Raw genomic sequence first — 16,164 nt, 5'->3', positions numbered from 1 at the left:
TGAGCAAAATGCAAAGCTCTCCCTAAACTGCTGCTACAGCTAACTTGAAATGTCCATTTGTTGCTAAGAATGGAATAGGCCTATATATGGCTTAAAGGGTTGTTTGTTTTTCCTGTACATCTACATAATGCATCAGTGGAGATTATTTTTAACCGTCTGTCACTTACTACTGCTTCTAAACTCGTGCATATGTGATTTCAGTAAAACGTATACCAAGCATCTAAAGAAACTTAGTACTATTATAACACATTTATTTTCGAAAAAAAAAAAAAATACAGTATATAAATGATGGACATTGCCTGAAATGTTTTTGGTTTCTTTTTAATAACTTGGTCATTCATCCTTGACCATGACACGCTTGAGTGCCTATGGCTGAAGCACTTAATCACATAATTAGTGAGACAGTTGATTGGACACTGGATATAGGGTGATTTTAAGCTTGAATAAAAGCAATAAAGAAAATCCTATCGTGCAATTGGCATGTTGGAGGCTGGACTAGGGCAGCGTACTGTGGCTCACCGTCTTGGGTGCTCACAGCCAGCAATTTCAAACCTGGTGAGACGGTATAACCAGACACACTCTGTCAATGACAGGCCAGGAACTGGGAGACCAAGAGTCACAACACCTTCCCAAGATCGACAGATCACTTTGCAGCATCTTCGTGATGTCAGTTGTTAATCAGCACAATAGAAAGTTAATGCACCTGCTCTAAAACAGTTTGTCATTTTTCGATCCCATCTAGTGAATTTTATCCAAATATAAGCGATAAGTTTTCTTTTGATGCTCAAATATAATATTTTTTTTTATTTTGATGCTCAGTATATATTCGGATGGAGTAATTATTTGTCCCAGTCACAGAATTGCTAGAGTATATGCATTTTCCCATTTTTAAAGTAGTGCAACATATACAGAACAGGATTTTAAATTTAGCATCTGTTTTTCTCTAGGGTTCAGTTTAAGTCGAGAGAGAGAGAGAGGTTATCAGGCTACGTGATGGAAAGCCTCCAGTATTTAATTTAAAGACCTATTGTCCCATGCCATTGGTAACTCCCTGAGGTTGGCCAGCTAGGGCTATGTGATACAACACAATTATATCAACGAGAAAATATATTTGTTAAATGTATGCCGCTTGTGTTGTGGAGGTACATCCTGTCAATTACCCAATTGTGTGCTACAAAATGGAAATTGTAGTATAACCACGTAGTTAACCTGAGGCAACGCGTAAATATCATAAACAAATTGCCAGTAGTCTGTTAGATAAAAATATAAAAGCTGTGGATTAAAAAGGCTGTCTACTTGTTTATAGTTTTGCTTCAGGTGCTATCATATCTACGTTATTTGAAGATATAAGTTATAACCTGCAGAGTGATGAAGCGTCAACTCGATGTTGTTAATTCAAACCCGAGACAACTAATGCGTAAATTACAACCTTGACCGTGAATTGATAACGAATTTTGCGGATGCAATATAGTTTATGCAAATGTGTGTAAGATTAAACCACTAGTCTATGTTGTTTTTATCTTATGTTTCTAGCTGACGGTTATAAAGCTTTTAATAACGCAATATTGATGTTAATCTGAGCATACGTTTTTTTGCTTCAGATTCCATTACACCTTATATCAGATATTTCTTAACTTCAAAACACCAGTCTGCAAACGTTGCAACATTATTCTCTTGCACTAATCGCCACCACATTTTGCAAGGTGTTAAATAAAGCCCAGGCTGATTGTCAGGCAGTGAACTGCAAAATCAGCGGCCTTCCGAATGTATCGTCATAATGTATATCTATATATATATATATATATATATATATATATATATATATATATATATATATTACTTTGAAGCAAAAAATAACCCAGCCACGATCTTACGTGAATCTATATTAATTAGAAAGGTTTGTAATCAAATTGGTCTTTAAAGTCTCCGCATATTTATTGGGTTAGATACGTTTTACAATATGCTGAAACCAGTTTGCTTGCTATTATGTATTGAAATTGGTATTTCACAAGAAAGCACAGGAACTCTAATACCATAACGCATTTTGGTTGAATACTTTGTAAGTAATGTTTATTTTGTCGTGTTTTTGTGTGCGTCAAGCATATTATCAAACAATTGAAATAAAGACTACATTAAATGTTGCGTAAGATTATTGATTAACGAAGATTAAGATTTATAATTTGAATACAATCATGAATTAATATTGTATTGAAAGTAATACCCTAAAATGCAAATAACTCACACCTATGTGTAGTGTCAACGTCATCAAAGATACAGCCTCTCTTCATGCAATGCCTTAAGCGTACGGGACGCAGAGCAGCACAGGTGGTTAACAAATCATTCTTTTCATATGGGGGAGCGATAATGAAAGTCTTTGCGTGTTCTGTCCACATATAGCTTACAGTATAGCAGTCAATTCAATTTCCAGGTCCGAGGGCACGTGAAGGCAGTCTTTGTGACAATTGGTTTATTCTGTCTTCTTCGCTCAGATTTGCAGTAAAATAGCCAAAGGCAAGAAAGCACTTTGTGGACCTATTGCATTAGTTAAGAATATACTAAAACCGCTACTTTGTGCTCTGGTTGTCTTAAGAGACTCGACTGAGTCGAGCTTTTAGGTATTCACTCACACACACACACACACATATGAAAGCTGGGGAAAGGTGTTCATTTAAATGTACAAACTATCTCTCTATCGTTCCATTAGAACATGCATCATATGGCTTTTTGTTTTGCGCTAAGGTGGTACCGTACCTTACTATTAGCCCCTGCCTCAGAGGGTCGTGAGGCCGCACTCTGGGCGGAGATGGGAATTCTACTGGAGACGCCGCGATCCCGCAGGTTTCTCGATCCTAATCTGTCGCGCCGCAAGGGGGGCAGTTGCCTCGCAGACACGGCGATTTACGAATTGCACAAGAATAGCTATAATCGTGACATTATTTGTTTACAAATTTATAATTATTGAAAGGCGTGAACCTTCACCGTTTGCGGACACACCCCTCCCGGTATTTATGGTTCCTCGGTACTCATATTTTACAATTGAGGCCTCCTTGTATATGTAGTCTAGATGTATAGGCTATGGGTGAAATTGGATTTCCTCTGAAGATAATTAATCATTTTATGGTTAGTGCAGTTGTACATCTGACTTAAATCTAGATCTGGTGCCCTCAAACTAGACCTTTTGTAGGGTTAGGCATGGGGCTTTTAAAGACCAGCCTGTATAGTTCCCCTGCGTTTTAATTGCAATGCATAGCGTACAGAACACGCAATCTGTTAGTTTTAATGATTCAAACCAAATATGCTTAATTAATAACAGTTGGATTCTGCAAGTTACATGGTTTTGGCAGATACAATAAACGATGAAGAAAAAAAACTAAACTAACAATACCTATCATAAATAATACGGGTTTATGGAAAAAAAAAAGTTTTCACAGTTAATAAAAAGTAATACCCCGCCCCCAAGATATAGTCTACATTTAAATTGAGAAAATTGCTCAAAGCCGTTCCAAATTTCTAGTCTTCGTATTTTTTCCCCGACAAGCTTATGCTTAAATAAACGAACCAGATCCACGTATATGTTCTGAAAATAACCTGTAGCCATACACTGTCAAAACTATTTTAAAAAAATCTTCATTTAAAAACATTGGAAGGAGTTATAAAAACGTGCTTCCGTTTTACATTCTCGTAATAGCTCTATCGTTTGTTCAATATTTGTTTATCAATCCATAGACTGGAAATATTTGGTTTACACCAGATGTGTTGCGTATAAATGTTGAAACATTAGCTAAAGGAGTGATTTAAGGGAGGAGACATATATGCGTGTATTGCGTTAAATGACACCTATATAGGTAAATCCAAATGCATACAGTGTGCCTTTATGTAAAAGATTCATATTGTTTAAACAGTTAAAACTATTTTAACAATAGCTCGGCTTCCTTTTGTATTGGTTTATATATCATAGTTCCATGTTATTTAAGCATATTATACGCTGCAAAACCAAAATATTTAGCTTTTAAACATTCACCTATGAAACAGATTTAAGCACATCTTGGTGTTTATTTTAGCTGTTTAAGAATATAATTGAGACGCACACAAACTCAAGTCTACAGTGTTGTAATATGTAAATATAGATATGTGATATAAGTGTTTTAATTCGTAAACATTTGCATCACACAGTGCATCACTTTAGCCAGAGACTATTTCAAATTGTCGGTTGCATTTATCAAGGGCTGCCTCTCTGGACACGTCACATCAATCAGATGCTGTTTTTGTTTTCACATCCTTGAACCCGCAGGTAGCCTAAACTCGATAGGTAGGTAATACGAGCATCATTAAGGTGGACGAAGGAAAACTCAGTATCTCGTGAAAGGCTTTCATTTCAATAAGAAAGGTTAGCTTTTGCACTTTGTTCACTGAGTTGAGCTTTACCAACTGGCTTGCTAGCGGTGCTATTAAACATTTACGACATGAAACAAAGGTGTGCGCTTGTGTCTCCTCTTTCCCGGTTTACATTACACTGTTGCACAAAGGCTACATCGAATCTGCCTCATGAATAATACGGCAAGCAATCTGCATGATGCATTTTTAATAAAACCCTCATAATTACGTTAACTATTTTATATATATTTCTATATATTATTGTACCAATTGTGCTTTGATTCACTATGGGGAGGGATTCATGAAAGGTTGGTTTTACTAGGCAGGCGTTACAGGGACATGGTTGTCAGTTGTGTGCGGTATCTTTAAATTTGAACAATCTTACATTCTTGTCCTTTTAATTCAGTGCAACTAAACTAAAGAAGCGTGTTCCTCTATCCGCTCTGAATGAGAATACACCAAAAAAACATGCTTTATATTTAAAAGATACTGCGGTTTCCAAATTCAAAATGTTAAAATCTGAAAACAAATGTGTTGGAAAATGTAGCTACGGTGCCACAAATCTGTTGATAAAAAAAAAAAAAAAAAAAAAAAAAACATGTTCTTATTCGTAATTGAATAAAACTGTAGAAACAAGCGACGTGTGCAGTGTACAAGCGACATGTTGCGTGTTTAGATAGATTTGGCAGTTATGTTCTGCAGGGCAACCATGTGTTTTTTGGGAGTTTTTTTTTTTTTTTTTTTTTTTTACCTCCCCAAAGAAGCGCGAAGGATTAAGCCTAGAACCACATTAACATTTCCGAAATACATATGCAATTTGTGTTTATAAACAAACAATATTGAATTCTGAGGGCTACTAATCGCATAAAAGTTAAACAAAAAACAAGCCAAACAGAACTAATGCAAACTTAACAGACCACATTTTTTGTAAAAATGAATACATAGAAAGCCATTGCTTGTTTTTTTTTTCTCTTGCTGTTTATTTAAAAGTATATTTAATCAATAAATAGGAAATATAGCATCACACAGCAAATTTCAAATAACTCCAAGATATAACATCGTTTACAAGCACGTTTTTTGTCATAACTACAGGCAGGATAATTACAAGGCATATCACACAATAGTATTCAGTGGGTTGCCCTTCAGAGACGCCCACAGTTTTTGGAAGTTAATTCTCTCTATTGAAACGATCCACAAAGCAAGTTAGGTTCACCCCTCTCAAACATGTGCCGTTAAGTGACCACAACAAAGTCACGTGAAAAAAAAAAAAAAAAAAAAAAAAACTGTGCAAAATCTATTTGCCTTGAAGGTATGTCACTGACACAAAAAATACTGATTGACATATGTGCTTATAATCAGTGATACCTTAACAAAAGCTTTAACGTGTTCTCCAACACACATATATTCACTACAGAAAGAGTTCTTGTATTTGCGAAATTAATCTCTGGTCGCATCATGTAGTGCATTTCAGAATGTGTTTTTTCTCCAGCAGTAATTTGACTTTTTTTTTTTTTTTTTTTTTTTTTTAAACAAGCCTTTTTTCAATATGTTGTGTTTCATTATACAGGCCATCATTGCTCTTTTACAATATATAACACTGGCCTGTACTGAGGGTTTGAATACCGGCAGTGGCGTTTGGGAAGAACGTTCAAATAAGTAATGGTCTGTAAAAACGCCCTCACTGACCGGCTCCTGTACAGTTTAGTGTTTGGTGTGGCGGGTTTGTTTTCCCCAGATGCGCTGTTTTGAAGTTCGTGTTTTCTTGTGATTATTATTTCAGTCCGTGCTGTGTTTCTTTGTGTCTTCTCAAGTCCACTTTTCTTTGGAACCCCTTTCCGCAGAGGTCACAGCCAAACGGTTTGAAGCCGGTGTGCTTGCGGCTGTGCGTGATCAGGTTGGAACTCTGACTGAAAGCTTTCCCACACACCTGGCACTTGTGAGGCTTCTCACCTGCAGAATAATTAATTACAAAAACATTTATATACATATATATTAGAAAAAAATCAACCAAAGCAACTATAATATTTTCATGCGGTATTTATACGTGTTCTTGCTCGGATGTCTGTTTCTGTTCAAACTTGTAACTTCTTAAGCCTTGTGGATTGACAAAACGAAACGTGCATAATTGCAGATTTATTTTTTAAAGATACGATTGTCCCAAAATGCACAAAAAGCTGCCAGCTAAATACAACAACAATAACAACAACAACAACAACAACATTGCGCTTACATAGTGCCAATTGAAATTAATACGATGCACGTTAGTTGTTAGTCATAAGAACATAAGAACATAAGAACATAAGAAAGTTTACAAACGAGAGGAGGCCATTCGGCCCATCTTGCTCGTTTGGTTGTTAGTAGCTTATTGATCCCAAAATCTCATCAAGCAGCTTCTTGAAGGATCCCAGGGTGTCAGCTTCAACAACATTTCAGCTACTTAAAAACGCTACTTAAAAACGCATTTAATGCAAGGTACCACAAATGCCTTTTCAAAATATGTTTTCAAACAAGTTTTAAAAACAGGAACAGACACTGCCTGTCTGACAAATGGTGCTAACGACTTCTGAAGGCAAGGGGCGAGGTGGTGTCCTTCCACCTCTGGTACGCATTGTAAACCTTACAACGTGCAGCAGACTGACATCCTGTGAGCGTGCTATGATGCCAAGGATGCGTGGAGATAAGAATTCAGTGAGATATAATGGAGCAAGACCATGTAACGCCTTATAGGTGACGCCTTATAGATCATCGATGACCAGTCGTTTGGGAGCTCACAGATTGGCGCTGCTATGGACACACTAGCAGCGCCAGACGTCCAAAATCTAAGAACAGTCTGCCAGCAGCTTGTTAAAGGTATCCAACTGTTTTCTTTTAATAATTTAACTGTGAAAACACGTCTTTGGCTTCCTGTTGTAGGCTAGCTCATAAGATATATAGCCTATTGTATTTGCAGAGTGTCCTCTTTCGAACAATACGACTGAATAGGCTTCATGCACCGCATCTTCATTAGGCCCGTGATGATAAACGAACAGCTGAGAACAACATTGCTTCAGTCTGTGAATTATACACAGTTACTCAGCATTTAAATTATTGTAAAGGCTATTGCATCTTAAACAGCCCTGTTCACTGGAGTAGGCTACACACTACTTTGGTTTTGTTGTTGTTGTTGTTGTTTTTGTTTGTTTAGTTTTTTTGTAATTTTCCAATTTCAGTACTTAGGCCTATCCCACTCAATTTAAATCCCACATCTTTTTCCTTTTACAAATTAAATTTGGTGCTTTTGTATTATTGTGCAGAATACTTATATATATAGATATTATATATATATATATATATATATATATATATATATATATATATATATATATATATATATATATATCTATTTTTTTATTGCATTCGATTAACTAAAGTGTCCAAAACAAATTTTCAGCTATTTAAGCTGTATTAAATGCAAGAAAGGGTTAAATAAACTTGCCAACTAAGCGCTAACCCTACTGACAATGGGTGCCATTACGCAGGCAATATTACATCATCCATTATATAAGCTCTGGTCTTGTACACACAACAGTATCTGCTTTCAATGCCTATCACTTTGCACTGATTCTTGGGAACGCACGTGTCCCAACGACAACAGCACACAACACCAAAGCAAATGTTTATCAAGTGAAATCAGATCAATCGGTGTCCTGAAAGCCTTTTATATAGTCTAGAGTCTCCTTTTGTCCAGTGTATGTATTTGGACATGACGGAAGGCTCAGCTGCGATGCTACTCTTTTCAACTGTCAGCTTGATTTCAGTGGCCCTTTAAATCAAGGCCACACAAATATAATCTCCTCAAATCATCTTACGGAGAAAGCCTTTCTAAATAAACACAGCCCGGATCATATTGATATAACACTGATTGAATTGCGAGGTTTCCATTATTCAACATATGTCCTTAATGAAATCATAGTCAAATAACCATTTGACAGGTATTGTTAGCCTGTTTTAATATTGCAGAGGCCGTGAGAGCTAGGCCCTTCACATACAGCGCAGCACGGAAATATTATAGTCAGAAATGAGGTAGGTACCTGATACTTTAATGGAACCTGAGCTATGGCAATGCCAGGCACACAGTCTTTGTGCCAGTGCTTTTAATATGGGGTACATGTATTTATTCTGGGGCATAATGCACATAGGGGGTTTAACTAGAGCACCATTTACCTGTGTGAATGAAGGTGTGTTTCTTCATGTCTGACTTCTGATGAAATCTTTTGCCACAGTACTGACAGGGATAAGGTCTGGTATCAGAATGAATTAGCAAGTGAGTGGACAAAGTTGAAGATCTTTTAAAAGTTTTACCGCATATTTTGCAGTCAAAACTTCGCTCCTAAAAAAAAAAACACAAATGACATGAGGTCAATAAAAGGTTCAAACAACCATTTCTAAACCAAACAAATACATTGCACTCTTCAACATAATGCATTTCCACTTGCTGTCAAACAGTGATAGGGTGGTAGCTAAACACATACTACATTGCAGTATATGAATAGCATTTACATACTTATTTTTTTCATTTAATACAACGTTTTGAAGAAAATAAATATGAAGCCAAACATGCTTCTTGCAATTCTCATATCAACATATCGAGAATAGGTCATTGCAGTTATAGCTGGAACTGAACTGCACATTTACAATGAAATGTAGTTAATGCTTTAGATACCTGAGAATGGACTGCTCTGTGTTGCTCCAAGCTTACTGCGTGCCCAAATGTTTTCCCACAGATTTCACAGGCGAAAGGTCTGGTACCACTGTGAGACCTTCGCACGTGGACCTCCAACCCGTGAGGAGTGGAAAACACCTGGAGTGACATGAAGGGAGGCGAGAGTTATAACCGTGTGTTCCTAGGCAGTCTGTACGAGAGCCTGCATAACTGTAACCCATATAACAAGACAAAAAGCCTCGTGTATTTTCATTTCACTGTGTATAATGTAAATGTGACTTTAGCGCATCCATTTCGTTGTCAAGTTTCAATTCCTGATAATAATAATAATAATAATAATAATAATAATAAATAATAATAATAATAATAATAATAATCCACACCTTGCTACATTTAATACACTTGTACGATTCGTTGAGAAGAAGGCGGGTGCAGAGCTGGTCTGACTCAGATTTGATCTCGGGCACCTTGTCGTGGAGACGGCGGTCGTGCTCCGGATAGCGTCTAATGGGGGAGTTTCGTTCGAAGATTCCGGTCGCCGAGCTATAATCGTTGTAAAGTCCCATTGCTGAACTCCGCTCGCTAAACAGAGCAGTGTCGGAGCCATTCTCGCCATAAAGCGCTAGGGTGGTGCTCCGTTTTTGGAGGGCAGGATGGCGATAATTCTGCTGCATCAGGTGTCTCAGTTCAGATCCAGGGTAATCACTCCAGGCATAGGGACTGAAAGGGATGGAGAACGGGTGACTCTCGTCGGCAGATGGAGAGAGTGACTTTTCTGAATCTGTAAAGAATGTACAATACCAATTAAAAAAAAAAACAGCAATTGAAGCATCAGACTGGAATTGGGTGGCTAGGCTATACAGATACTGACATAAAATATTTGAGCAGGTTTGAAAAAGCATGTATTTATTCGTTAATTTAAATGCATGTGCAACTTATACATTTTTATTGAATTTGTCTGATGGCTTTAAAGTGTCATAAACTAGATCATTGGGTGTTTGCAGTCCGCTGCAATCTACTGTTGAATCTTCCCTGGTTAGGGTCATAATTGGGCCGATGATATATTTTACTAAACAATAATAATAATAATAATAATAATAATAATAATAATAATAATAATAATAATAATAATAAAATACTATCTTCAGATCATTTTATTTACCGTGGACGTCAGCATTTACCCCCTTTTTCATTTGGTAACAGATCGTTTTTAAAGCTATTTTTGTGACGTTTGTTCTTTTAGATATCGTACTTTAAAACACATTGTTCAAACAATTCAAACAAATCACTAAGGAAAAAAAACATTTTTAAATGTTATTTTGTCTTTTTGGGGGTCATCGTGTGATCAAGGTTGACAGAGGTCCACATTATTCTATTTGTTTTGTATTTAACATGGGAATCAATCAAGTTCAGTTGCAAAACAATGCAGTCTATAAAATGCAGATAAAGATGCTGGCTCTGCTTAACTGAAATAGTATTATTATAACTGTATATGATATAACTGCACTTGCCCGGTGATGCTGAGGGAGAAGGCGGCCTCCAGTAATCTTCATCGTCTGAAGATCTGCCACAGACACTACCCTCACAGCTCAGCGGTGACTTGGAGGAGAAGTCAGCCGTCTCAACCAGGTGAGACTCTGGCGAGAATCTGCCTTTGGAATCTGAACCTGGAGACTCGGCTTCTGGAATTTTACTTTCTGTGAGGAGCAATTTTGAATTCAATGGGAGTCAGAGTCAATTGAACACACCACGTCTCTTAACATAGGGTTTGTAATACCTATAGCTAAAAGGAAATGTTACAAATGAGTTAAGAACTTACAATGTTTGACTCAAAAATTCTTGATTAATTCAAAAATAAAAAAGCATTTTATTCAATGAGAAACATATGTAACTGCTTATAGGAGACGTATATCCTCTATATATATATATATATATATATACTATATAATAATATTATATATGGAATATATATATATCATTATATATATATATATATATATAATAGGAGGAACCTAGGAACCTTATGTAATACTAAAAATGTTACAATAAAATCATTGTTTTATTTTCGAAAAAAGAAACTTGAATGCAACTGTATTTCAGAAGATAATAATAATAATAATAATTTACAGGGTCCATAAACCCTTTCAAAATGTAAATCTATATGCTGTAAATTCGTTCGAGATGAGGAAATCCACACATAAAAGATATTTGTATAGGCTAATTATGTTGCACTGTTTTTATATCAAACAAATTTATTAAATATACACATCTCATCTCATTATCTCATTTAATAAAAAAAGGCTTCTGCATTTAAAACTGCACGGAAATTTTTTTTTTTAAAAAATGTTAGATGATAAAAAAAAAAAGTTAAATGCAGCTCCATGAAAACAAAAAAAAAACAAACACAATTTAATTTTACTCACAAACATTAACGGTAGCAGAGAATAGAATAACCGTGATTTTGTTTTTAATTTCTTGCAGATGTAATGAGTGCTTCTCTTCTTTTAGGAAGACAGTTCCAAATATAACGCCTCACACTAAAGGAATTCACTAAACGTGTCAATAACATACCATACAGAACAATAACTGGAGAAAAATGTGTTTTTTAAAAAAAGCAACAAATATCACATATGAATCATTTGACTTTATGGAATAAGGACTCAAAAATGTCATACCTGCACATATATGTGCTAAAATATTATCCAGTCTGTTGAAGTCGTCTTCTATGGACCTCGGTTGATGGTAGCTGTGCGCTTTCTTACTCTTTACCAAAAAAGACCTGGGCATGTTGATCCTTCACTCTCAGCTTCTGTCAAAGCCTTCAAAATCAGGAAAGAACGTCGGGTCTGGATGGAAGTCGCTTGTGCACGGATCCTCGATTATATAGTCCCTATATTTCTCTGTAAAGATTTGAACATCATTGGTTAATGACGAGGCCAATATAAGGGATTTTTAAGGTGGAGCATGCGTGGCGCTGCCTCTCCGTTTACCAGCTGTTACCCAGACAGGTGATTACAGAAACCTCTATCCTGCACATCCCTGGCCTGTGATTGGCTGATCTTGGAATAAGTCTCAGTCGGCTGGTTTCCATTGGGAATTCATGATGAAGGCATCAGGATAAGTGACCCTATCTTTCACTTTGTTACCCAATACCTTACCACCAGGGGGGTAGGAAATGGCGGAAACTGGCAACGAAGTGCCAGCACGACCTTTGCGGCATGTACTTACTGTGTATAATCTTTTGTCTATAATTTAACTTCTTATAAAACCTACAAACCTACAGTTGCTGTACCAAAAAAAATAAAAATAAAAATAAAAGTCCTATATTTATACAACGCAAGAAGACAATACAATCCTGGCGTTTCAATGACTTTTGAATACATTTCTATTGTATTATATAATTACTTATGTATATTATTTTATTTTGTGACCGCCACCCTACGTCAGTAGTGGAAACAGTAACACACAAGTCATTAATTCTACAGCGTATCCAATTGTGATGTATTGTAACCAAATCAGATTAGAAGGAGCAGTTTCACCGCTGTAACATGTAATCTGTAGCAGCCCAGAAAAATACCAAATAGACCTTTAATGAAAGCTTATGCAGGTGCAGGTAATGGAGACTTTAAGTAATAAACAGTGCATTGTATCTATTTGCTGCTTGATTTATACTGCATTGGATTGTAGGCCCTGTTTAATTTTAAAGCAAAGATGCATTTGCCGTTGTCTTTGTTTCAAAATAGGACCCTAAAGCCCATATACGTGTATATTATTAACCACACACGTTGCTTACAACTTTACAAGAAGTGTGCATCGTGTCTGTGATGTGAAGTGAGCCGGGGTAACAAAGGGCTACTGGAGACACGCTGTGCACGCGCCGACCCTTCGGCAGTCTCGAGTTTCTTCCAGGGATTAGGTAAACCCGAGGGGGTAAACATAGCTGCCTGCTCGCTGTTCACACTGCCCCATCCACTCTAATTATAGGACACACAACAGTAGCTGCGTGCATTCACTTCACACAGCAGACTGCAAACAGGCACCATGCGCTGTTTCATTTCTTTACAGCGATGTGCTCCAGTGATCCCTTTCGTCCTTTCACTGGAACGTCTCATTATTAACCCTAATCATCTTTAAAAAAAAAAAAAAGAAAAAAAAAGAAACCGAGGCTCCTCTCAGAGGATACCTCTGCCTATTGTGTTTTAGTTTGCCATTATAATATATATATATATATATATATAATATATATAATATATATATATATATATATTATATATATATATAATTTTCTATCAATGCAGATGTCTGTTGCCTTTTTTTACATTATAGGCTCTGTAATTCTAATTCTTAAACAAAAACATAACAAAATCACCTAAAACTGACATATGTTGATGTTAATGAAGCATTCATCATTATTCTTATTGCAATTAGGTTATCATGTATGTATTTTCATTCTGCACTTTGAAATACAACACACGTGCACTTTGAGAGGTTTTGGTTTGAGAATGTTAATCTCTGCATTTTAACGCGATGGTGACTCGCCTATGAAACGTCTGCAGGGCCTATGTTGCGTGTAGGGATTTGTTGTTTTTTTTATATTTATGCAAATCAACATACGGGAGTCACAACGGTATGCAACAGATGGTAAAGGCATCTCAGTGTTTATACTGTAAATACATTGTAAACTGTAAAGACGCATCGCAGCTTTTTTGGCAGCAGTTGTGTTTCTGTTTGCGTCTAAAGTATTGCAACAAACAAACTTTTTTAAACACGTTGCATTAAATCATGTTAAATTATTAAACAAAATTGATTTTACATTGTTGTTGGGTTTTTTTGCAATATAGCCAGGCGTTGACACAGAGGCCCAAAGAAAGGGTTCCCTATGCAGTTGATGTAGCCTATTTTATCTTTGTAAGTGTTGTGCGTTTACATTCTTTATTACAGCCTGTGTATATTTGATACTCAAATACCATGTCATAATTACAAGCTGGTGGGAAATGTACCCTCCTGTTCCAGCTGCTTTCATAATACAAACACCTCCAACCTTGAGAAGGAGCTCGCGCGTCAACCATCAGCACCCAAAGAAATCAAAGCCGTTTGATAAATATGTTGACACAATATTTATGTCCGTCTCGCGTACAGACAGGCTGGTGTGCCCTCTGTCGATAACCAGCAATAAGACATCATCGTGCCTTGTTTAAAGATGCCACTCGATGTCATCACAGCCTTTATTGAGCCCAATCAATTGCAAATCCCAGCAGTACTTTCTTGCCAGCACAACTGCAGTACGATTTTTCCTACTTTTATTTATTTATTTATTTATTTTTGGTATTAACTGGGACTTTTTTTTTTTTGCATATACAGTACCATGTTTTATTAAACGGTCGAGCAGAATTTGTGTAGCTGTGTAATAACATTATTATTATTTACAAACTTCTGTACTGAAAAGTTCCTTTCGTGAAATCTGAACCAGTTCAGTAAATAAAATCATTCCTTTCCCGATTTGCAAATCCGCTGTGTCCAAGGACGAACAATACAGCACGTATGTGTAATGTACCCAATACATGTGGGAAAAGGAATCGACTGTTCCATCTGCAAGAACACAGCCAAGATAAAACAGTTGAAACACATGCTCGGGACTCACAGCTACCATAGATAATATACCTGCACCCAAAGGTATCAAAAGCAGAAACTTGATATTCGCATATTCTAAACATTTACCATTAGCTATGAACCCACGTTACAGGCTTCAAGTAGGCTATTATCTTCAACATTTAGTTTAAACTACAGGAAACATTATTCAAAGTGTGTGTGTGTGTGTTTAAGTAAATGAAATAAAATAACCCCTATATTGTAGAGTAAATCAATATTGATTATGGGTTGTTCGCTCCAAGTTTTGAGCTTTGTTCTAAAAAGTTAAGAAAACTTTGTTATAAAAGGAAAACAGTACAAAATAATAAATAAATAAATCCTAACTTCTTGTATTCAAAATGTAAGACATTGTTCACAGAGTTGCAATAAAAGTAGATGTGGAGTTTAAATAAATTACTTTCCTGTCAAATAAAATATACGCAAACACGTAGTTTTTCAAATGACAGCATCGTGGAGAACGCAAAAAAGTATTGTATCTCCCCAAAAAACACGATGGGAAACGTTTTACTGAACTCCAACATGACTTTGAATGCAAATATTTTACTGTAATGCTGTAATGCGATATATATATATATATATATATATATATATATATATATATATATATATATATATATATATATGTGTGTGTGTGTGTGTGTGTGTGTGTGTGTGTGTGTGTGTGTGTGCAAGATGTAAACTTTCTCCTTGTAGTCTACAGTTCTGATTGACACAACAATTTCATTTGCGCGCTAGCAACCCTGTAATTCATTTAATTTTTAGTAACCTCGTGTTTATTAACAGCGCTATAATTAATGATGGATGCATTCTCATTAATAATAATAAATAGCGCACTACGGATTGTGAAAAATACAATACAATCAATAAAATTAAATAAAATGAAAATGTAACTTACATATATTGATTGTTGTAGGACTACTGGTGACCCAGATGAGAATGGATTAATTACAAATTATAAATCCACAACAGACATGTGGCGAAAACAGATTGCTAAATTCAGTCAACGACATAAGTGTAGTGTTCTAAACAGGCTAGTTCTGAAAATTATATTTCAATTTCAGCTCTAATGGTCCAGCCCCCAAACCACAAGACAACTTCCTGAACGTTAGAGACAACTTCTGTAATGGATTTCATCAGTGAATGCACGCAAGACATAAACGATAGTTTTCTTAGAATTATCAGAGTTCTATTTCGTTGTCATTACATTTGTTGGGTCGCAACATGTAGACTTCTCACGATTTGTCAATATATGTCAAAAACGACTAATATGTCCAGAATTAAATTGATTTGTAAAGACAATTCTCCTATATTATCTATAAAAGAGCGCTATAAAAAGATTTACTGCTCACAGATTTAAAAACATATACACCGTTCTTTCGCTTAAACACAATAATTAGTGTTTTTAATCATTTTTTGTCTTATCAAACCGTTCTATGTAT

The 16,164-nt window shown here is 36.0% G+C and overlaps 1 protein-coding gene across 1 annotated transcript; it reads right to left on the bottom strand.

Annotated features, from left to right (window-relative positions):
• Window positions 1-5,351: 5,351 nt before the first annotated feature.
• LOC121330588 (zinc finger protein Gfi-1-like) lies at window positions 5,352-15,725 on the bottom strand. Its single transcript, XM_041277215.1, has 7 exons — window positions 15,621-15,725; window positions 11,752-11,976; window positions 10,588-10,773; window positions 9,460-9,857; window positions 9,077-9,214; window positions 8,578-8,743; window positions 5,352-6,324 (listed from the first exon to the last, which is right to left on the bottom strand). The coding sequence occupies exons 2-7, from the start codon at window positions 11,861-11,863 to the stop codon at window positions 6,146-6,148; spliced, it is 1,179 nt and encodes a 392-aa protein (XP_041133149.1). The 5' UTR covers window positions 11,864-11,976; window positions 15,621-15,725; the 3' UTR covers window positions 5,352-6,145.
• Between the last annotated feature and the right edge of the window lie 439 nt (window positions 15,726-16,164).

Source organism: Polyodon spathula, chromosome 18 (genome assembly GCF_017654505.1).
Source record: "Polyodon spathula isolate WHYD16114869_AA chromosome 18, ASM1765450v1, whole genome shotgun sequence".
NCBI classification, from domain to species: Eukaryota; Metazoa; Chordata; class Actinopteri; order Acipenseriformes; family Polyodontidae; genus Polyodon; species Polyodon spathula.
This window is presented reverse-complemented; position numbering and strand designations above follow the sequence as displayed.